The sequence below is a fragment of the Ailuropoda melanoleuca genome, chromosome X (assembly GCF_002007445.2).
Source record: "Ailuropoda melanoleuca isolate Jingjing chromosome X, ASM200744v2, whole genome shotgun sequence".
Taxonomy (NCBI): domain Eukaryota; kingdom Metazoa; phylum Chordata; class Mammalia; order Carnivora; family Ursidae; genus Ailuropoda; species Ailuropoda melanoleuca.
Window position 1 is genome coordinate 51,781,548 of NC_048238.1, and position 24,712 is coordinate 51,806,259.

The window sequence follows — 24,712 nt, forward strand, 5'->3', positions numbered from 1 at the left end:
CACACCAGGTGCCACACAGTGAGGTCATAGGTAGAGATAGAGAGAAAGGGCATGGAGACCTGGGGTTCTGCCTTTACGGGGTTCAAGGGTGGGGTGCCTAGGGCTTCATAGGTTCATTCTTAATTGGTGAATTTAAGACATAAGAGTGGGAATTAAAGCTTGGGAAGGGAAAAGTAGGGTCCCGTAGTCAGTTATCTAGGTCACCAGCGCTTTCTAAAAGGGAACTTCATGGTTGGGGTTGCCTGGCTCTTTATCTGATTATGTGGCTGGTAATGTGTTTATTTGAGATGAATGTCTTTGTTGTGGATGTTTTGGCAATCAAAAGCTTAATGGCAGGCATTTATGTTGCAATCCAAAAGCTAATTGTCAAGCACTTACACTACAATTGTCCTAATGGCTAATGATGTTAAACATATTTTCATGTGCTTATTTGCTGTCCATATATCCTCTTCACTGAAATGTCTCTTCATGTCTTTTGCCCCTTTTAGATCTTTACTGTTGAAAATTCTTTATATATTCTAAATACTAGTCCTTTGTTGGATATATGGTTTGCAGATGCTTTCTCCCAGTCTGTACCTTGTCTTTCTATCCTCTTAACAGGTCTTTTACAGAGAAAATATTTTTAGTTTTGGTGATGTTGAATTTACCAAATTTTTCTTTTATGAATTCTATCAGTTTAGTATTGCAACTGTTAACAAATTACAATACAGTGGCTTTTTCACTCTCTGTAATACATGAGAAAAGAAATGCCAAATCACTTTTAAAAAACAAGAAAAAGCCATAACTTAAAACTAAAATATGATATTTTGACTTTTGACTCCATAACACAAAATAAGGTGAGCAACAATTTTGACAAAAATATTGTCTCTCAATAACACATAAAAATAGGCAGAGAGAGATATCAAAGGAAAATATTTTTCCCGAGCAGAGTATACTTCTGATTTAATAGCTACAGTAAGAAAACCATCAGTTGTAATATCAGAACTGGGGGAGGAAGGCTGCTATTTCCAAACAGGTGTCTAATATCAACGAAACAGGACTTTTTGTAATGTTATGCCGTCACGAATCTACAATGCCAAGAAACACACTTGGCTATAAATCAGAGGTGGTTGAATTGTTAGATTTTCTAAGGAACTCAGCCATAAAGATTTCATTGAAATAGGAGAGCAAAGGGTCACTGTTAGAGATGCCCCAGAAATTATCCTGCTCCAAATATGTCATGTGTCGATACACATGTCATTGACAACAAAAACTTTTCAGAAAGATGACCCTATTTTAAAATGCAAAGGTCCTAAGAGTAATAAAGAGTGCCTGTGTTTACTTAAGGAATATTTAGCAGAAAAATATGACATCTTCATTCTGAAATTCAAGGACTTTCATTTTTGTTTTTTTAAAAAATTGGAATATAATTCACACACCATATAATTCACCCTCTTAAAGTGTACAATTCAGTGGTTTTTCACATATCCACAATGGAACATCTTAGGCCAGCCCCTGAGGAAAAATAAAGCTTCAAAAGAAATACTTATGATGCAGCAGTTCTATTTTGTGTTTTGTTTTATATAGTTAATGAGAGTTTTAAAAAAGCATATCTTTGGATTTTCTTTTTTATTTCATTACCAATTTTAATATTTTTACAGTGTGAGATGAATTTTCAGGAACAAATTACAATGTATTATGTTGTACCGATAGGATATGAGTTTACCTTACGACATCTTAATGCCTGAACTTGGTCCAGGAATCAATAGGTTATAAGTTATTTGCAAACAATAATGATGGCTTACTTTAAAAACTCAAGAGAATAAACTGAGAAATTGTTAGAATTGATAAGAGAGGTCAGTCAAGTGGTTAAATGCAAAATAATATATGCAAAATCACCTTTTCCTGTATACTAATAAGAACCAATTCAAAAACATAATAGGAAAAAGATTTACAAAAACTGAGATATATAAAGGAATGGGTAAATAAATGGAGATATAAACCTTGTTCCTGCATGAGAAAACTCAATATTGTTAAGATATTAATTATTGATTATTTCCAAAAAGAATTATTATTTCAAAATTAAATTGGAAGTTTAATGCCCTTCCAATTAAAATCCTAATAGTTTTGTTTGGCACTTAAGAAAGCTATTCTAAAATTCATCCAAAAGAATAAGCAGTCAAAAAATAACTAGGCAAGGGTGCCTGGGTGGCTCAGTCAGCTAAGCATCCAACTCTTGATCTAAGCTCAGGTCTTGATCTCAGGGTCATGAGGTCAAGCCCCACGTTGGGCTTCATGCCCAGTGTGGAGCCTCCTTAAAAAAAATAACCATACAATTTTTGAAAACTGAGAGTAATATGGAGGAATTAGCACACTAGATGTTAAAACACATTATAAATATTCATGTTAAAATAGAATAGTACCAGTGTTAGCTAGGATGCAACAGTAAATTACTCAAATAAGAGGGCTGAAAGAGTTTTCCTTGGGCCCTGGTGCTTTCTAGGGTAAAGCAAGACCCCAACCCAATGGCACAACACTATTGTCTGAGCATGCAGCAAAGTCAAGTTCCCCTCAGAATTTGTTGAGCTGAAGAATTGAATGGGATCTCTGCACAGGCATTTCTGAACAGGCTTCCCTGGAGTGCCATGGACCTAAGCTCACTACGGTCCAGGGGCTGCATAACAAGACATCATTAAGAGGGACAATGGAGAGAGGTTGGAAGGAAATAGATGGAGAATGTTCCTTGTTAGGGGGAGGGAAAGACCTTCAGACTCACTGCTGCTCCCAGGTCCAAGACTCTCACAGGGAACCCACCTTTCTTGGGCCTCCACTACAGAAACCACCACAGTCTCAAGGCATAATGTCTGAGGAAAAACTAAGACGTTTTTAGTGACTAATCTCTGTCTCTCAGGACCTGGTGGAGCTTTATCTCAATGACCAGTTTCCTCTTTTCCCCAGTAACTGGAAGAAAACTCAGCTTAGGGATGGCTTAAGACAAGGAAAGGGTGAGTCAGGAAACAGAGCAGTTACTCTAAAAGCTGGAGGGGGACTCCACCCCCTTGATAAACCCAACAGCCTGGAGGTAAGCCAGGTGACACAACCCAAAAGCATCTGTGCAAACAAGCCCTCCCTGAAGACAAGCAGAGTCTGGGAGATGCCTCACTTTTTATCCCGAGGATCTCTCATACCAGGTGACATATATAGGACATTATAGCACACATTGTTCCTGGAGGATTAGGAGTTCAGCAAATGTGTCACCCTAAATTGTTATTTGTCCCACACAGCTAGTGTTTTCAAGCTATGATAACATTATTCTGTCAATAATTTAACAAATGCTTATGGAGTTCCTACTATGTGACAGGAACTATTCTAGATGCTGGGATTGTAACATTGAATAAAACAAAGACCTTGCCCTCTCAGAGCTTACATCCTAGCTCGGAGAGACAGATAAGCAACCAAGCAAGCAACACCATCTCATAGTGATAAGTGCCATGAAGAAAAAAATGCCAATAAGGGACCAGTGTGTGATGGGGAGTCCTATTTAAGTGAGGCTGGTGAGGGAGGCCTTCCCTGGAAAGGTGTTATTTGAATAGAGATCTAACTAAAGTGAAGCAGCAATTCATGTTAATGTTGGAGGAAGAACAGTCCTAGCAGAGGGACCAGCAAAGACAAAAGCCTGAGAGGAAATCTACTTGGCATGTTCAGGAAACAGCAAGATTTCCTGGTAACTGGATGGAGTGGAATGAACAGGGAGAGAATGGAAGATAAGGCGAGAGAAGTGGACAAGAGCTAGATGAAGTGGGGCCCCCATAGGCCAATGGGATGGTTTGGGATATTCTACTAAGTGAGATGAGATGTTGCTGGAAGGGTTACAATTATTTTTGTTATGAAAAATTTTAAACATATATAAATCTAGAGATAATAGTGTAATGAACCTTTATAAACTATCACCACGATTCAACAATTATCAAGATACTGCTGCTTCCTGGCTGGCTCAGTCAGTGGAGCATGCAACTCTCAATCTTGGGGTCATGAGTTTGAGCCCCACACTGCATGGAGAGATTACTTAAAATAAATTAATTTTTAAAAAGATATTGCTGCTTGCTTCCTCTATTCCAACTGTTTTAGCTGAAGTGTTTTAAAGTAAATTTCACCTTTACATATGTCACATCTAAAAGAATTACTCAAAATGGATGAAAGACCTCAATGTGAGACAGGAATCCATCAGAATCCTAGAGGAGAACATAGGCAATAACCTCTTCAACATCAGCCACAACGACTTCTTTCATGACATGTCTCCAAAGGCAAGGGAAACAAAAGCAAAAATGAACTTTTGGAAATTCATCAAGATAAAAGGCTTCTGCATAGCCAAGGAAACAGTCAAAAAAAACTAAGAGGCAACCCATGGAATGGGAGAAGATACTTGCAAATGACATTACAGATAAAGGAGTAATATCCAAGATATATAAAGATCTTCTCAAACTCAACACCCAAAAAACAAAAAATCAAGTAAAAAAATGGGCAGAAGACATGAACAGACACTTCTCCAAAGAAGACATACAAATGGCTAACAGACTCAGGTAAAATGCTCAACATCACTAGCCATCAGGGAAATACAAATCAAAATCACATTGAGATACCACCTTCCACCAGTTAGAATGGCAAAAATTAACAAGACAGGAAACAACAAGTGTTGGCGAGGAAGGGGAGAAAGGGGAACCCTTTTACACTGTTGATGGGAATGCAAGCTGGTACAGCCACTTTGGGACACAGTATGGAATTTCCTCAAGACATTAAAAATAGAGCTACCCTATGACCCAGCAATTGCACTACTGGGTGTTTACCCCAAAGATACAGATGTAGTGAAAAGAAGGGGCACATGCACCCCAGTGTTCATAGCAGCAATGTCCACAATAGCCAAACTGTGGAAGGAGCCGAGATGCCCTTCAACAGACTAATGGATAAAGAAGATGTGGCTCATATATACAATGGAATATTACTCAGCCATGAGAAAGGATGAATACCCACCATTTGCATCGACATGGATGGAACTGGAGGGGATTATGCTAAGTGAAACAAGTCAAGCAGAGAAAAACAATAATCATATGGTCTCACTCATATGTGGAACATAAGGAATAACACAGAGGACATTAGGGGAAGGAAGGGAAAACTGAAGGGGGGAAGTCAGAGGGGGAACCATGAGACACTATGGATTCCAGGAAACAATCTGAGGATTCCGGGGGTGGGGGGACAAGGTAGCCAGGTGATGGGTATTCAGGAAGGCACATGTTGTAATGAGCACAGGGTGTTATATGCAAATAATGAATTATTGAACACTACCTCAAAAACTAATGATGTACTGTATGGTGACTAACATAATGAAAAAGAATAAAAGAATTACCATTTTCTTACATAGCAATAAAGTCATTATCACACCTAAAAAATTAACTATAATTCCTTAGTACCATCTAATACTTAGTCCATAGTCAAATTTCCCTCATTGCCTTCAAAATGTTTTTTATAGTTGGTTTACAATATAAATATATTTTAAATTATTTTAAATAAATTTTTAAATCTAGAGCAGCATTCCCTCTCCCCTCCCCCATTTTTTTACACCACTGACTTCAGTGGTATAAAAGATCACTGTCCTATACAAGGTCCCAAATTCTGGATTTGTCTGTTATCTTCCTCATGGTGTCTTTTAACTTGGTCCTTTATTTCTCCTATTTTCTCTAAACTGGAAGCTAGCCAGAGCTAGCTTTTTTAGATTCAGATTTTTTAGATTCAGGCTCACCTTTGGAGGGGAGAATATTTTAAAGGTAGGTATAGGTAGGCATTGCGCATTGGGGTTATCTTCCTTATAGTGCTTCTAAGATTGATCCAAAATACGTGTGCTGATAACCTAAACTTTTCATTGTACATTCCACATCAACATTTCATACCGTGATTTTATCAGTCAGTAATGATCTTTGCATGGCACAATTATTTCTTCAGAAGTTGTACAATAACGTTTTCCTGTTTCTATCATTCCATCCACACTTACTAGCTCACATAATGCAGTATATTGATAAATCTCACTTCCAACTCCACTCCCTCTGATCTGTTCCTTCTCTCTCTCTACAGGTAAGCATTTTTGCTAATTTGAGGTTTTTATTCTAGAGTTCTTACAATTAGAAACATTTGTTTGTATATATTTGTATGTTGTATGGATATATTTATATCCCCTCCTTCTTGACAAAAGGTTGCATTACTGTATGTGCTATTCTGTATCTTTTTTCACTTAGATATATCCTGGAAATCACTCCATTTCAGTGTCTCCAGATATACATCATTGGAGGAAGATATTCATCATTGGTTTTGAACAGGGGAAAGGCAAAATCTGCCTTGAATTTTAGAAGCCTTCCTCTGCCTTGTGAAAAATAGAATTTGAAAGGGCAAATACCAGGGGCTCCTAGGTGGCTCAGTCACTTGAGCCTCCAACTCTTGATTTCAGCTCCGGTCATGATCTCGGGGTCATGAGATGGAACCCTTGCATGGAGCCCCACACACATCAAGCCCCACATCGAGCCCCATGCCAGGCTCTGCTCTGATTCTCTCTGCCTCTCCCTCCTGCGATCCCAATCTTTCTCTCTCTCTCTCAAAAATAAATAAATAATTAAATAAATAAATTAAAAAGGCAAATACTAAAGCAAAGAGATCATTAAAATGCTGCTACAATAGTCTAGCGAGATGAGCCATTTTTGATGATGCAAATGTAGACTACTCAAATGAGGGATGGAGGGGCCTGCGCCCCTGACAGCTTCACTGAGTAGACCTGCAAAACAGCTTAGACACCTCATGATGTCCGAAAGAGAGAGAAATACATCTTTACCTTATTTAGGCTACATTTTAGTTTGGATCTCCATCACGTGCACTGAACCTACATCCTAACTAATACAAATCATTCTAGTTTGAACAAGCTCTGATTATTGCCACTGGGAGTCAGGACAGCTGACTTCTTGTCTTGACTGTCTTGGTCATGTGACCTTGAACAAAGAAGAGGTAGGAAGGTGTTCCAGGTGGAGGGAACAGCATGGGTGAGGTTTCAGAGACTTTGTAATTTGGCCTTTATCTTACAAGCAACAGAGGGCCCCTGAAAGTGTCAAGTACAAAAAGAATTTTCAAAACATGAAATGGGTAGTAGTATAGAAGGAAAGATAAACCAGAGACCAGGAGACCATAATAGGAATCCACTCCAGGCCTTGCTTCTACCCAACAGGCAGTCATTGATGAGCCAAAATAATTATTTCCTCAAAGATTTATCATGGTTAATAGTACCACCACTTCTCTGACTATATTTCCTTTTTTTTTTTTACCTGTTGCTAACTTTACTCCAGCCACACTGAACAGCTTGCTGTTTCTTGAATAAATTTCTTGAGCAGAGATGCTCCTGCCTCAGGGATTTTGTACTTGCTGTACCCTCTGTCTGGAATGGCTCTTCCACTAGATAGCCACATGCCTTCCCTGACCAATCTATCAAAAATGGCAGCCCGTTCCCATTCTCCATCCCCCTTATTCTGATTTATTTTACTTCACAGATTGTATTACCACTTGGCATTACATGTTTATATACCTGTTCTTGTCTTCTCTCCCCAGAATGTAAGCATCATGAGAACAGGGACTTTGTCTACACTGTTGCTGTAACCCCAGTACTTAGAACACTGCATTAAAACATAGTTGGTTGGAGTGCCTGGGTGGTTCAGTCCATGAAGCGTCTGACTCTTGATTTTGGCTCAGGTCATGATCTCAGGGTTCTGAGCTCAAGCCCTGTGTCAGGCTCCACAGTCAGCAGGGAGTCTGCTTCCCCTCTCCCTCTGCTCCTCCCCCTGCTCATGCTCTCTCTCACTCTCTCTCTCTCTCAAATAAATAAATCTTTTTTAAAAAGAAAAAACAACTTACAAATTTTTAGAAAAATATGTAGAAAAATATCTTCATAACCACAAAGTAGAGAAGAATTTTTATTAAATAACCCACAAAAAATACAAACCTTAAAGGAAAGAATTGATAAATTCAATCACATTAAAATTAATAACTTTGAAACATCTCTAAAGAAAGTGAAAAGACAATGTACAAACTAAGAGAAAGAGCATGCATTAAAAAAATATTACTGAGTACCTACTATGTGCCAGACACTGATAATGGTCCTTAGGATAAATCAATGAACAAATCAAAACAACATTAAAAATCACTGCCCTTGGAAAGCATTCTATTGAAATATATGTTGATTACCATGGGCCAGCTGCCATTCTAAGTATTTTACATATATTAATTCATTTAATTGGCACAATAACTCTATGAGTTAGGTACTCCACAGATAAGAAAAATGAAGAGGTTAAGGAAACTAAGGCACAGAGAAGTTAATTGTGCGAGATTACAGTTAGCGAAGGGTGGAGCTGAGATTCGAACCCAGGCAGTCTGGCTCCAGAGGCTATGTCCTCTATACCTTACTACAGATGGGTATATTAACATTCACAGCACCTAACTGACAAAGGATTAGAATGTGGGCTATATCAAAGAGCTCCTACAAAGCAGTAAAAGCAAAACAAGCAACAGAAAAATGAGTAAAAGACATAAGCAGGTATTTTCCAGAAGAAATATGGCCCATAAATATATGAACCGATGCTCAACCTCTTTAGTACTTGGAGAAATACAGGTTAAAACCACAAGGTAGCATTCAACACTAAACTGATTAGCAAAAACTAAAAAATCAGTTAAAGTAAAGTTGAATATGCACAGAACCTATGACACAGCAGTTCTACTCCTAAGCATGTATCTTAAGGAAACTTTTACACATAAGTGCCAGAAGACATATATAAGAATGTCCTGGAAACATGGTTTGTAGTAGCAAAAACAATCTGGAAACAACCCAAATATCCATTAATAAGAGCACGGATGTGTAAATCGTTGTACATCCATCCATATTCATACAATGGAATACAGAAAGAGGAGCTACATATATCAACAGAGATGAATCTCAAAATCTTAGTGTTGAGTGAAAACAATCAAGCCACAGCAGAGTACCATCTTATATATGTATACATAAACATATATATGCATATACATATACATATATATATATATATATAAAGAGACAAAACTAAACAATGTTTTATTGTTTATGGACACATATATACATATATAATAAAACCACCAATAAAAGCAAGGGAATAATAGACAAACTCATTAGTATCATGGTTTTTCATGGTGGGGGAGGAGATGAGGGGAATATTAAAGAGAGGCATGTAAGGGCCCTTGAAGCCACAAATAGCATACTATTTCTTTAGCTCGGTGGTAAATACACAAGTGTCCTCATGATTATTCTTTCAACTCTCTTATATATATGATATATTTCACAATAATACAAAGAAAAAAACCCCTAGCCAATCTGAAAAGCATTATATACTCTTTTTAGAACAAGAAGGCTGGGGAAGAGCTGAGAGCCCAGGCCTATTTCTGCTGGTCCACCCTTTGTTTCATGTCAGATCTCTTGATGTTGACTAGACTGCTAGGCACCCCACACTTGGCATGTGACCTTCATACCAGTTCTTCCCCAGTGGTCACAAATTACCAGCCTTTGGGCCAAATCTGTTTGCAGTTGTGTTTTGTTTAAACAGTACAGTTATTGTTGTTTTTAAAATTTGAAATTGTTCAGAAAAAGAAAACACACACACACATATGTACATACATTCAAATATAGAGTGATAAAATAAACATGCAAAGTACTGGCAATTGATTTGAGTTGAAGAGGTAGATGATATACACATGTGTATTATTCTATTCTTTCCATTTTCTTGTATGTTTGAACTTATTTACCAAAGAAGTTGGGAACCAACTTTGAAGTGTTTTAGAAGGATCATGGCCTTTCTAGTTCGCCACAATCCCCGCCATTCCCTGTTGTAACTCTCAGCCTGTCCCCTCATTTCTAGTATCTCTGTTCCCTAGGGACATTTGAGTTTGCAACATGTGGCTCAGCTTGTAGATCTTGGCCCCTCCTAGATCTCCCTGTCGCCAAAATATAGACAGGTCATGGTGTTGGGACATAACAGGTGTTTTTCTCATTCCCGTGAGCTGAATAAACCATACATGAAGTTTTGTTTTTTTATAACAGGTTAAGGACAATACAAGCTGATGTAATTCACCACTACCCTGCAGTGGAGAGGAAAGCCCTCCAGCAACTACTTTGGGAATTGTACTATACCTTGTAAGATATAGGTGGGGCCTTGAAAAAGTCAAACCACACCAGCTAGCTTCTCCCAGAAGATATGATGAAGAATTTTATGATTCTTTATGACTCCTGTAGTCTCTCTGGCACCAAAGGTGAAAAGGGTGGGAAAGTAAGATCTTCCAGCAACATCAAGGTGCCAGTGGGGGTAAACTACTATATCAGGCATATAACCTCTGAGATAAATTGCTCTTCTGTTACCTGTGCCTGGACTTGTGAGTTAGAAAAACTCCCTTGAGGATGAGCGCGTAGGCACCAGAAAGTTTGTAGTCCATAAACCATTCCTCTTCAGACTGACGGATTTAGTTGCTCAGAGTCCAATGACATTAGAGAAACTGAAGCGGCTTCCCAGTTAGCATTTGTCTCGCCACATTCTGTGATATGACAGTTTCATTCTTTGCAAACTCTGGTCTTCACTCCCGCAGCTATCACACTGCATAAACAAATCCTTGCTCCCTGCCACCCCCAGCTTGGCTATTTCTGCACACACCATACAGCCTGAATTCATCCAATTGTTTAGAATGCAAAACAAGGTTAGAAGGAATAGGCAGATAGCCAGAGGCAGGCAGTGTCACTTGGTGGATAAGCTGGGGTTGGCCAGTGACACTGCATGACAAGATGGACTGGCTTGTCAAAACAGGTGGGGAAAGGGCAAGACCCTTGTCTGATTGTTCTAATCACCTAGACAGAGATCAAGATCACATGTTCTTCTGATCCCCACTCACCTTTGACCTAGGACCAGAACTGAATGGCTTCCCCTGGCCATGTCACTTTTTGGAATGGCTTTGCTTTTTGCTTTACTCTTGCCTTGACCTCCATATCTTGTTGATGTCCCAGATCTTAGAGCTTCAACTTGTTTTTGATATCTAGATCTCCATATGACCAGCCATTTGATTGGGAGATTATTGATACATGTTCATCCTTCTCCATGACCTGCTTTGGCTATTTTCTGTCAATATCCTGTGGTGACAGAACTCATTTGAGGATTTCATGCTGTTCTGATAAATCCTTACCTGCCCAGAGACTGAAGATAAGGGAAACAAGAACTCTATTACCAAAGCTCTGTCATCAAGAAGATTTCTTCAGGTCTCTGAAAAGGAAGTGAAGGCCAAGACCAGATAATTAGCTTCTGGGTTGTGACCCACACACAAGACACTACTTCTCGTGTGCAGTGCTCAAGAGGGAAATCCCTACCAGAAAAACATGAATCAATAAATACAGGCAGATAAGATAGAGAAGAGGGGCATCATAAAACAATGATAAGAGTGTATCATTAGCCAAGGATTTATGATTAATTCTGTAAGGTCACATTTAAAAAAAGAGAGAGAGAAAGACAAGAAAGGATCAGTATGCTTACTAACAACCAGTTTTCATATTCCTAGGTTTCCTAATTTCTTTTGGCCATCACTCCATTTTCTTTGATATAATTCAGGGTAGCCAGGACTACCCACATACCAAGAAAGTCTCTGGCCTAGGAAATTGAAATCACTCTTACCCTTAGTTCAGGTGAGACTAGATTAATTTTTTTCTCAAAAATAAAAGAAAAGAACATAAAACCATAGAAACCAACATATTGATTAAACAGATTTTCCTGGATACAGGCTGATTTCAGTGATGCACATCTCACAAGTCCCATTTTTTGACATGTCATCACAGCCCCAGACTTGATTTACATTTATATATTCCCTGAGCTAGAGCTGAGGTGAATCTAAGCAGCAACCCTGCTGGGTCTAATAGGATTTGGGAGGGCCTTCAGGAACCCCTGTTTCCTGAGTTGTTTGGAGAAAAGTGTCAAGCCCTCTCTTCAGACCCAGTTATCTACTTGGAGAGAGAGGCTGCTTCTGCTGACCAGGTTTCCTGCTCCCTGACCACCTGCCAGGTTAACAAGGGCTTGAGAAAGTGTCCCACTTCCTGTACCAGTAAATCCTAAAAACTATTGGAAGAAAGGCAACTGAACAGTACCACTGAAAAATCTGCGGGTACTTGAGTGTTTCTGATCACCTACCAGTAGAAGATCTAGATAATGGAAATCAAAAATCAATTTAAACAATTTATGGAGACCAACGAGAATGAAAACACAACGGTCCAAAACCTATGGGATACTGCAAGGCAGTCCTAAGGGGGAAATACATAGCCATCCAAGCCTTACTCAAAAGAATAGAAAAATCTAAACTGCAGTTTTTATATTCTCACCTCAAGAAGCTGGAACAGCAACAGAGGGATAGGCCTAATCCATGCACGAGAAAGCAGTTGATCAAGATTAGAGCAGAAATCAATGAATTAGAAACCAGGAGCACAGTAGAGCAGATCAACAGAACTAGAAGCTGGTTCTTTGAACGAGTAAATAAAATTGACAAACCACTGGCAAGACTTATCCAAAAGAATAGAGAAAGGACCCAAATTAATAAAATTATGAATGAAAAGGGAGAGGTCACGACCAACACCAATGAAATTGGAAGGATTATTAGAAACTTTTATCAACAGCTTTATGCCAATAAATTAAACAACCTGGAAGAAATGGAGGACTTCCTGGAAACCTATAAACTACCAAGACTGAAACAGGAAGAAATGGATTTTTTAAACAGGCCAATTAATTATGAAGAGATTGAAACAGTGATAAAAAAACTTCCAAAAACCAAAACTCCAGGAAGTCCATAAATTTTAAACACGAAAACAAGGGATGGGATCTGCTGCTACAAGGAAAAACATATTGTGTGGGTCAGCTCTGTAGCCTGAGTGTCTTCTCAACAACTTGCCACCTTTTTCTCAGAAATAATGGGAGGAAATAGAGAGGAAAAACTGAAAATGCACAAATTATTAAAAGTTAATCCAAGGTTGTGGAAGGGGAAGTGGCTGGGGGGATGGGGTAATTGGGTGATGGGCACTGAGGAGGGCACATGATGTGATGAGCACCGGGTGTTATATGCAATTAATGAATCAATGAACACTACATCAAAAACTAATGATATAGTATATGTTGGCTAATTAAATTTATATGAAAAAAATAAATTACAAAAAACTAAAAACAAAAAACGTTAATCCAGAAGTCCCAGGAGAAGGCAATTTCGAAGGATGAGAGAACATGGAGAGGGAGTTGATGTGGGCTCAGAAAATTCTATTATGGAAAGACAGAATGCTAAATCTCCCCTATATTGCCAGAGGCTAGTCCCCACCCTCAACCGCAAGGATGTCAACACCTATGTAGGCTGCGATGCTGCAATACCTGAGTACTAACATCTGCTCAAGGGCCAGACTGGTATCCAATCAGCAGGAAGACCTGGAGTGGAGCGGGCCCTCCACATCTTTTGCCAAACCAACTCAAAGGTCAGCAGCTGCCTTTCCTTTCTCTCATTCTTCCTCTCTTTTGTAATGTGTCCCTTATCTTCCATTTCTGTGCAGCTTCTTGGCCCCCTCTCAGGTCTCCAGGTTACACTATCTCAAACTATGATACTCACTGATCATTCATTCAATACTAAGGGCCTTGGGGGCAGAGGCACTGACAAATTAGGTATAGTCCCTATGCCTTTAGAAGCATACAGTCTTTAGGTGTGAAAAGCAAAAAAAAAAAAACAAACAAAAATAAAAACAAACCTACAACTCAATTTGCTTCATTGGGCATGAAGTTACAACAAGGTAAGAGACAGGAGTCAGAGAGAGGAATGAGGGCTTTGCTTCCCTCTTCCCATTTTAGCCTGTATTTGAGACTCACTTGGGACAAGGCTCTACACCATCACCTCCGCTTAGTGGAGCTGGTGCTGAGGCCTGGAAGACTGGCTTACTCTAAGGGAGAACAGTCTTCAACAGGCCAATGGCATGGGAAATAAGAGGATGGGAAGGAAGGGTGTTCTGTAAAAGCAAATTTAGATTTTGCCGAAGGGCTCAAACCTGAGTCTGATCCAGTCCTTGAATCCAGATGTCAATCTTCAGGAAATACAGAGGAACCTACTGAAGTGCACCATGAGCATGCAGGAAACAAAGTCCAGGCTGTGGAAAATTCTCCAGTTCAAATGTGGATTCTTCAAGACATAAATAACGTTAGGAAAAGAAAGGGATAGAGGGGGAACCTATAAATGAAAAAACTTAAGCTATCACAGATTGGAGGAGACTAAGGAGACATGATTACTAAATGTAATGTGAGACCTGATAGAATCCTGGAACAGAAAAAGGACATTAGGAGAAAATTTTAGTGCAATTCGAATAAATTCTGGTGTTAACAGTGATGTCCCAGTATTGGTTTCTTAGCTGTGATATCTATACCATGGTTACATAAGATGTTAACATAAGACGAAGCTGGGTGGAGGGTATAGGGGACTCTTCACGCTATCTTTGCAACTATCCCATAAATCTAGAACTTTCCAAAATAAAAAATTTAAAAAAGAGAAAATTTAAGGAACATATCAATTCTTCTAATGGGCAAGACTAAACCATAATCATTAAGGAAGTATGCTTGGGTAATAAAACCATAGAAATTCAAAGAAAAGATTACTCTAAATATTAGGATGGGGCACCTGGGTGGCTCAGTTGGTTGGGCATCTGCCTTCGGCTCAGGTCATGATCCCAGAGTCCCAGGATCAGCCCCACGTCACACTCCCTGCTCAGTGGGGAGCCTGCTTCTCCCTCTGCCCCTCATCCCGCTCTCGTGCTCTCTCTCTCTCTCTCTCAAATAAATAAGTAAAATCATTTAAAAAAAAGAGTCTATACTACCCAAAGCATTCAACAGATTTAATGCAATCCCTATCAAAGTACCAACAGCATTTTTCACAGAACTAGAATAAACAATCTTAAAATTTATATGGAACCACAAAGACCCTGGTTAGCCAAAGCAATTTTGAAAAAGAAAAAAAAATGTTAGGATAATGGCTGTTTTGGGAGAAGGAAGAGGGTTGTGATTGAAATGGGGCACATGAGAGGCTTCTAGGGTTTTATTTCTTGATGTAGTGATGGCTGCAAGGCATTTGTCTTATAATAATTTACTAAACCATACGTCTGTTTTAGGTGGTTTTCTGTATCTAAGTTTTATTTTACAGTGAAAAATTAGAGAGAAACTTAAGAGACACACATTCAAATACAATCAATAAAACTTTTTGGATCCTGATTCAAATTAACCAACTGTAAAGAGGCATTTGAATATGGACTAGATATCAGGTATTGGTCAAGAATTACAAAATTTGTTAAGGGTGATAGTGGCATCACTATGGAAGAAAACATTTATATTTTTGTATGCACAGTGAAGTATTTAGGGGAGAAATGACATGATATCTTAGAATTGCTTTAAGATACTCCAAGAAAAAAATTGGGGCAATATATGAAATAAGTACGGCAAAATATTAGCAGTTATTGAAGATGAACCAAAAAAATGAACATAAAGATAAAAATTTGTTGCATTCTCTAGTTTTGTGTGTATTTGGAAATTTTTTTAATAGCAAGTTAAAAGAGGGGGACATCCCAAGCCAGACTGCCTCAGGGCAATAGTCTCAACAAAATCCTAATCCTAGGTGCTCCCCACCCCACAAACCCCCCAGAGCTCCCTCCCCACCAGCCACCTCCCTGAGATCACAATCCCTGTAGTTTCAGAGTGGCCCGTGAAAGGTATTTCCCTTCTTTCGATCTCTGAGTCCCTAGGACTAGATGGCAGTCCTTCTTACCTTTCTTCATCCTGATGTCTTAATAATCTCAGAAAAGAGTCAAAGGGCAAGTGGCCATGGCCCAGGGCTCAGACCTGATAGGGCAGTCCTTGGTACTCCAAAACCTGCCTCCTGCAGTGGGTCGTAGGTGTGGGGCAGGACAAAGAAGGAAAAGGGCAGGTGAAAAATCCTCCTGATCATATACATTCACTATCGAGCGAGCTTCCAGAGGCTGGTGGCACCATTGGTTGGAAGAGTGACCTGGGATCTTTGTCTTCCTCAGGCCCCTGAACATCATGCCTTGTTTCAAGCAGCCTACACACTTCCAGAGTCTGATACTTCTGCAATGGCCCTTGAGCTACCTTGCCTTATGTGAGTACTGGTCCTAGAGTGCATGACAAGAAGCCAGAGTCAGAGGCCAGGGCCAGATCTGGGGTGAATTTCATGTTCATGGGAAGTCTTATATCTAACCTTTGATCATCTCAGATGGTACTACAGAGTAAAGCCAAGGAGTCTTGAGTCCCACGAGTGCCCTGGAGAGGGAAAGGATAGAGCCACAGGAGGCGGTGAGAACAGGCAGAGGGGTAGAACAGGGTCATGATGGATATGAGCAGATCTGGCTAATTTCAGCCACTTCTTAACCCTCACTATCGGGAAAGGGGAAATGACGCCTAGGGAATAGGCATGATATGTCCATAAGCATAAGGAAGCATGGGGAGTGGGACAGAAGAAGCATTAGAATTACAGACTTGGAGAAGTATAACCTGTGTTTAAATCAGAGTTTTCCATTCTGGGAGGGGGTGGGGTGGTAGCATGTGGGGAGATAGTGATAATGGAAGGAATGGTGAATGGGGGGGGTACCTGGGTGGATCAGTCTGTTAAGCATCTCCCTTCAGCTCTGGTCCTGGGATCGGGCTACTCATCGGGTTCTTTGCTAGGTAGGGAGCTTGCTTCTCCTAACCTCTCCTTCTGCCTCCCACTCCCCCTGCTTGTGCTGGTGGCAGGCAGGGAGCAGGAGTAGAGGGATGGTGAGTGGATAGGGATGATGGGGAATTAGAGAAATAGGGCTAGTGTATGGTAGATGATAGAAGAAATGTTTGAAAGACAAGTAGACAAGTAGACATGGGTGCTGGATGGGCAGGAGCTGGACTGTGCAGAAGGCCAGGACCGGAGGCTTAGGTAGTTTGGAGGGCTCTTAATCGGGATGTACGTGGGCAAGTTCTGCTGGCAGCACAATTTTGGTCTGACCTGCTCCCTCATCAGTTTGGATCTTGCAGCCATTGTTCATTTACTTGCTGTTTACATCCCTGTGGCCACTGCCAGTGCTTTACTTTACCTGGTTTTTCCTGGACTGGAAGACCCCAGAGCAAGGTAAGACCCACAGAACTAGAAAGAACACAGCCAGCTTAACCTGTCACCAGGGAGTCCCACTCACCATGCCACAGGCCACCCATCCAAGTTCTCAGAGTCACAGGACTTAGGCCAGCCAGGACCATCTTTGGGTCTCTTCCTTTTCCACCTCTCTAGCAGAGCCATGGTCCCTCCATGCTGTTAAGAAACCCCTGAGTGAGCGGGAGGGATGAGGTTGGCACACACAGACACCACCCCCCACTGATATTTCTGTCTCAGGTGGCAGGCGTTCAGCCTGGGTAAGGAACTGGTGTGCCTGGACCCACATAAGGGACTATTTCCCCATTACGGTAAGTGTCTCTTTCCCAGCATCCCCCACAGTTCCCAAAATGCTAGGCATATATGCCAAATAACTAGGGTTGTCCATAAGGAAAATGAGCATACCAGAGAAGTCTCAGTGCAGGTTAGACATACTTCAGGACCCAACATTGCGGTCGGGTACTCGCTACTCTGCTAACATACTTTGGACACCCTTGGCATGACCTACCATATGGCACAGGCAGACACGCAAATACAGTTCAGTTCAGTTTAACAGACACTGATTGAAAGCCTACTCTGTACCACATGCTATAGGTACGGAGAAGTGAGTAGCATGCGATCTGTGATCAAGGTGTTCACATCTAAGGAGGACAGAGAAGTATGTATTTATAGTTTGGTACAAGGTACACAAGTAGTTCAGATGAGGGGTAAGAAAAGCCTTCACAGACGTGGTAATATTTAGGCAGGGTTTTCAAGTTCAATAGAAGTTACTTAGGCAGAAACTGGAAGGGGGTTGGGAGGAGAAAATATCAGGAAGATGATCTAGAAATGTACTGCTATGCTGATCCTCTGAGCATTCTTTGGAGTAGACAACAAACGTTGCCCCGATTTTTAGAGCAGAGCTTGCCAACCTTTTCACATAAGCACTCGTACAAAATGATCCCATGCATTAAAAAGCACACTGAGATAAATGGCCGAAACTACTTGCAGCTAGCCATGGGGAAGAGGTCCAGAAGTTCTAGCTGCCCCAGATCCTACCTGGTTTTCCAGGGGCTGGGGAGACCAGTATCTTGGTCCCCTGAAACCCACTCATTGCCTATCTGTTGAAAAGCTCTCCTTTAGAGAGTACCCTGATCCCTGAAGCGTCTTCACTCTTGCTTCTTCATGTGATTTCATTTCACCGCCTCTGGCACTTCTCTCCATGGCTGCAGATCCTGAAGACTAAAGACCTGTCGCCTGAGCACAACTACCTCATGGGGGTTCACCCTCATGGCCTCTTGACCTTTGGAGCCTTCTGCAACTTCTGCACTGAAGCCACAGGCTTCTCGAAGATCTTCCCAGGCATTACTTCCCACTTGGCCACACTGTCCTGGTTCTTCAAGATCCCCTTTATTAGGGAGTACCTCATGGCCAAAGGTACTTCTGACTATACTTAGTGGAGCTTCTGGCCCATTTCTCTGCTGGGAGACACACTTTTTTAAGCCCCATCCCCTACCTCCCTACCACCTCTCACCCATTCCCACCATAGCATAGTAGTTAAAAGCATATGTTCTGGAGCTAAACTGTTTGGGTTTAAATCCTGGCTCTGCCACCTACTGTGTGGTCTTGAGCAAGCTACTGGTTTCACTTCTGTCATCTGTAAGGTGATGCCAATGATAATAGTCCAACCTCAGACTTGCTGTGATGGCTAAACGAGATAATACAAGTAAAGCATTCAATATAGCGCCTGCCACAGAGTATATGCTCAGTAAAGAATAACTTTTGCTATTTAGTGGCAATAGAGGAAAAGGAAACAGTAAGATTATAGTTGGGATTCAGAAAGTCCTTCTGGTTATCCCACTGGAAACCTTCCTACTATAATTTCAAACTAGTTCCTCCTATGAAGTGGAGATATTGCCTCAAAGTGAAACATGCTGGGTTTACCCTCAGCCTTCTTTTCTCCACACCCTTTGTTCCATCTCATTGATTCTCCTTCTGGGACTCATGGGAACAGAGGGCACATAGACAAGCCAATGAGGCATAGAGCAGAGGGTGTTCCCTCTCAGCCATTTTCCACTCTCCTTTTTTGCTCCTCTCTGTTCTCCTTGACTCTCTTTAGGTGTGTGCTCCGTGAGTCAGCCAGCAATCGACTACCTGCTAAGCCACGGCACTGGCAACCTTGTGGGCATTGTAGTAGGAGGGGTTGGAGAGGCCCTGCAAAGTGTGCCCAACACCACCACGCTCATCCTCCAGAAGCGCAAGGGGTTTGTGCGCACAGCCCTCCAGCATGGGTAGGTGCTCCTCCCGGGGCAGGTGTGGGTGGCCTTCTCTGAGCAGCTTCACGTGCTACGTGATGCCAAGATGAATCGGACATGAGTCTTGCCCTCAAGGAACTTACTAGTGCATAGGGGAGATGGCCATAGCATTTTTTTAAAATTTTTTAAAGATTTTATTTATTTGACAGAGAGAGAGAGAGAGAGAGAGACAGCCAGCGAGAGAGGGAACACAAGCAGGGGGAGTGGGAGAGGAAGAAGCAGGCTCCCAGCAGAGAAGCCCGATGTGGGGCTCGATCCCATAATGCCGGGATCACGCCCTGGGCTGAAGGCAGATGCTTAACGACTGAGCCACCCAGGTGCCCCGGCCATAGCATTTTTAAAAGTTTTATGTTATCCACTCCTTCTAACTTGCTGGACCAATTCTCAGGAAGCCAAACCAGAAACCCAGATTCATTCCCAGGGGGCTTGGCTCGGGCTCCCCTAATATACAGATGATGCCCACATCATTTCTATCAATATCAATATCTAGATCTGTTTGTTAATGGTAAGTACAAGGGATGGGAAGTACAGTATGGTGAGTATGTGCATGGAATCTGAAGTCAGGGGGCCTAATTTGAAACCCTGGCTCCATAACTTACTGTACACTCTGAGACAAATTACTTAACCATTCTGAGTCTTGGTGTTTTCATTTTCACAATGTGGCTACTAATAATTGTACCTACTCCGTAGGGTCATTGTGGTCATCTAAATGAAGTCATCCACATAAAACACCAAAAGTGTCTGACACACAGTAAGTAGCAGATAATTATTAGCCACTCTAACTGAGGGATAAAGATAGGAGGTAAAGAGAAGGTGCCCAAATCTGGAACTGTGGGGTACACCGTGAGGTCAGGAGGCCAGGCCACTGAACACAGAGATAATTGTCCTATTGCAGACTCATAGGAAAGTAGTTCATCTACGGACCTTGCCTGAGTGGCCTGTTAGTCAGTTTGGAGCATAATGTGGAGGAGAGAGTTCTGAGCTGGAAGGAAGGAATCATGGGTTCTAGCCCAGGTCGTGCCTCTCACTGACTGCCTGAGTGACCATTCCCCTTCAGAACCTGGGCTTCTGGATCTGTAAGATAAAGAAAGTACCACCCCCACCCCCACTGTGTCCTGCACTGTCTCTGCTGTGAGGATCCACTAAGGTAACATATATCAGAGTACGGAGAGATTACTAGTAATTCACAAAGATTTGTATAAGAGAGCCATGTTCTTTTTACTCTTCTCTCACAGGAAGACTTCAGGAGCCTGATTCTCTACCTACGGCCTGAGAGGGACACAAATTTTCTCTTCTCTAATCTCAAGGGACAGAATACCTTATGTATAGTCCCTGTGGGTGATGGGCATATCATAATATATGCATCCGTGCAATATTATCATCATCTCTATGCTTCCAACTAGCAGAAACAGAGTCAGATATTTCCCTGCATGACACTTCCTGGAAGCTTTTCTTTACATGATACAGGTTTCTGGGGATCTCTGCCCAAAACCATCTTCCTTCCTTATACCCCCTATCTTGCCCTTGTGATCCTGACCCAAGGATAGCATTCTTACTGGACTTGAAAATTTCAAGACAAGAGACAGTAAATATGGAAGCCCTGTTTAGTGCAAGAAGAAATGCTTTATGTTGCAGGGATTTTATATAGCTGGGAGACTGGCCAGGAATAAATGTTCTCCCTGAGTGGCTCTCACCCTAGCCGGTGTTTGAGAAACAAATCGGGGTTTTCCTTCAGGGCTCATCTGGTCCCCACCTTCACTTTTGGAGAAACTGAGGTATATGATCAGGTGCAATTCCATGAGGACAGCTGGATGTACAAGTTCCAGAGCTGCTTCCGCAGAATCTTTGGTTTCTATTTTTGTGTCTTCCATGGAAGAGGCTTCTGCCAAGATTCCAGTGGGCTCCTGCCATACTCACTGCCTATCGTCACTGTGGGTGAGTGCTGCTTTCAGCCCCATGACCACCTCAGCTCTTTCTGGACCTCAACCTCAGCCCTCCCCATCCTACCCCCACCAAAGAAAAGGGCAACAGAGGGGGAGAATCTGGGAGCTGACTTGGCAAGTGAGAAGACCCGGCCCAGGAAAGAAGAAGGTTAAAGGAAGAGAAGATTCTAACACTTGCCCCTTCTCTTTTCCCATCTCCAGTCGGGGAGCCTCTGCCACTGCCCAAAATTGAAAAACCAAGCCAGGAAATGGTGGACAAATACCATGCACTCTATATGGATGCCCTGTGCAAACTGTTTGATCAGCATAAAACCCAGTATGGCTGCTCAGAGACCCAAAAGCTGCTTTTCCTGTGACCGAATGGGCTTGCATGCCCAACAGCATGTGCCTTGAAGAGGAGACTCATTTGCTGCTAACCAAAAGGGGGAGAAAAGGAGATAAGGAAAGACTATGTGTGGTAAGGGAGGACATTAGGAATTCCTTCCTTGCCACAAAGCCCTCATAGTTGCTGTCCTGAGGAGCTTCACTCAGTCATTCCACATAAAGGGGGCATCCTGAGGCCCCTCAGGCCCTGCCATGGGCATGCTAGGCACAAACGTGCTTCCTTCCTTGCCCGCTACTGGCTTTCCTCCCTGAGCCCAACCCCCCAGGTCCTGAGGGACTCAAATGATAGCCAAACAGCCTGAGTAGCCACCACTCTGGTTGTTGTTGTTGTTGTTATTTTGTCATAATGCATTTTTTGATTGGGATTTTTTTTTGCATACCATAAGTTTAGCCTGTTGAAAGTGTAAAATTCAGTAGTATTTAGTATATTCACAGAGTGGTGCAACCACTACCGCTAATTTTAGAACATTGTTCAGCACCCCAAATAAGAAAGCCAGTATACATTAGCAGTCACTTCCCATTCCTTCAACTCTCCCAACCACTAGCAAACACTAATAATCTACTTTGCATTTCTATGGAATGGTCATTTCTGGACATTTCTAATAAATGGAATAATAGACTATGTGGGGATTCTTTCTCTCAGCATAATATATTCAAGGCTCATCCATGTTGTAGCATGTATCAGTACTTCATTCTTTTGATGGCTGAATAATATCCCATTGCACATATACACAACAGTTTTTATTCATTCCCCAGTTGATGGACTTTTGGGTTGTTTCCACTTTTTGGCTACTATGGATAACACTGCTACAAACATTCATGTACAGGTTTTTGTGTGGTAATCTGCCGTCTCCAAATATAAAGGCTTCCCTTATCTCCACAACACCAAGCTAGCAAGCATGCCTTTCAGATAAATTAAAGGCAATTTAGGATTACTTTCATTTGGCAGAGGCATTTCACATAGGTCACTTTGTCCTCATGATAGTCCTCTAACACCATAATCCCAAGGTATTTGCTACCATCCTGAGTCTACTATGGGAAATCCACTTTATATCTATATATATATTTTTTAAGATTTTATTTATTTATTCGACAGAGATTGAGACAGCCAGCGAGAGAGGGAACACAAGCAGGGGGAGTGGGAGAGGAAGAAGCAGGCTCCTACTGGAGGAGCCTGATGTGGGGCTCAATCCCGTAAAGCCGGGATCACGCCCTGAGCCGAAGGCAGACGCTTAACCGCTGTGCCACCCAGGCGCCCCTATATCTATATTTTAAAGTGTTACCTGGGGCACCTGGGTGTCACAGTTGTTAAGAGTCTGCCTTCGGCTCAGGGCTTGATCCCAGCGTTCTGGGATCGAGCCCTGCATCAGGCTTCTCCGCTGAGAGCCTGCTTCTTCCTCTTCCACTTCCCCTGCTTGTGTTTTCTCTCTCGACGGCTGTCTCTCTCTCTGTTAATTAAATAAATAAAATATTTGAAAAAAAATAAAGTCTTACTAAGTTCGGCTTAAAAGTGTTTCTTAAAGCTGTATTCCGAGAATTTTAAAAGAGTAAATAAAAACACAGATGTTTCTTCCTTCACAAGGCAACCAACAAAAGACACACTTAAAAACACAGCAAAGGTATACACCTGAAACTAACATAATATTATGTGTCAACTATACTGAAAAAAAAAAAGAACAAAAGTTAAAAGACCATTTAAAGACTCATTCAACCCAGTGGCAAAAAAAAAAAATCTGATTTTAAAGTGGGTAGACGACTTAAATAGACATTTTCCAAAGAAGACATCCAAATGGCCAACAGGTGCATAAAAATATGCTCAACATCAGTAATTATCAGGTAAATGAAAATTAAAACCACAATGAGATATTACCTCATACCTGTTAGACTGACTACTATCAAAAAGACAAAAGATAAATGTTGGCAAGATGTGGAGAAAAGCAAATCTTCATGCACTAATGATGGGAATGTATATTGGTGCAGCCACTATGGAAAACAGTACAGGGGTTCCTCAAAAAATTGAAAATAGAACTACCATATGATCGAGGAATCCCACATATGGGTATCCATAGAAATGAAATCATTATTTCAAAGAGATATCTGCACCCCCATATTCTTTGCAGCATTATTCATAATAGCCAAGACATGGAAACAGCCTAAGTGTCCATTGACAGATGAATGGATAAATTAGATGTGGAATATAATGGAATAATATTCATCATTAAAAAGAAGGAAATCCTGCCATTTGCAGCAACATGGATGGACCTTGAGGGCATTATGCTAAGTGAAATAAGTCAGACAGAGAAAGACAAAACCCATATGATCTCACTTACATGTGAAATCTAAAAGGGAAAAAAAAAAGCCAAACTCATAAAAACAGTATATAGAATGGTGATTGCCAGGGGCTAGGGAATAGGGGAATTGGGGACATGTTGGCGAATGCCAATGGGTACAAATTTCCAGTTACAAGATGAATAACTTCTGGGGATCTAATGTACAATACAATGACTACAATTAACAATAATGTATTATGTACTTGAAAATTGCTAAGAAAGTAGATCTTAAATGTTCTCACCACAAAAAATTGTAATCATGTGAGGTGATGAATGTGTTACCTAATCTTACTGTAATCATTTTGCAATATGTATGTGTACCAAATCATCACGTTGTACCTTAAACTTATGCAATGTTATACATCAGTTATATCTCAATAAAGTGAAAAAAGGGGGAAAATATAGATTAGCCTTTTTTTACTTTTCTTATTTCATATTTCTCAAATATTCAGTTTTGGTGGGGTTCCACCCTATCTCTCACTTCATACTGTTTCAGTCTGAAATATTC

At 41.1% G+C, this 24,712-nt stretch overlaps 1 protein-coding gene across 1 annotated transcript; it reads left to right on the forward strand.

The window, feature by feature from the left end:
* The first annotated feature begins 16,096 nt into the window (after nt 1-16,096).
* Nucleotides 16,097-22,239, forward strand: AWAT1 (acyl-CoA wax alcohol acyltransferase 1). The gene is made up of 7 exons (XM_002918011.2): nt 16,097-16,236; nt 17,128-17,235; nt 17,494-17,564; nt 18,465-18,669; nt 19,352-19,523; nt 21,283-21,482; nt 21,692-22,239. Exons 1-7 carry the CDS (start codon nt 16,161-16,163, stop codon nt 21,844-21,846), a joined length of 987 nt encoding a protein of 328 aa, XP_002918057.1. The 5' UTR covers nt 16,097-16,160; the 3' UTR covers nt 21,847-22,239.
* The last annotated feature ends 2,473 nt before the right edge of the window (nt 22,240-24,712 follow it).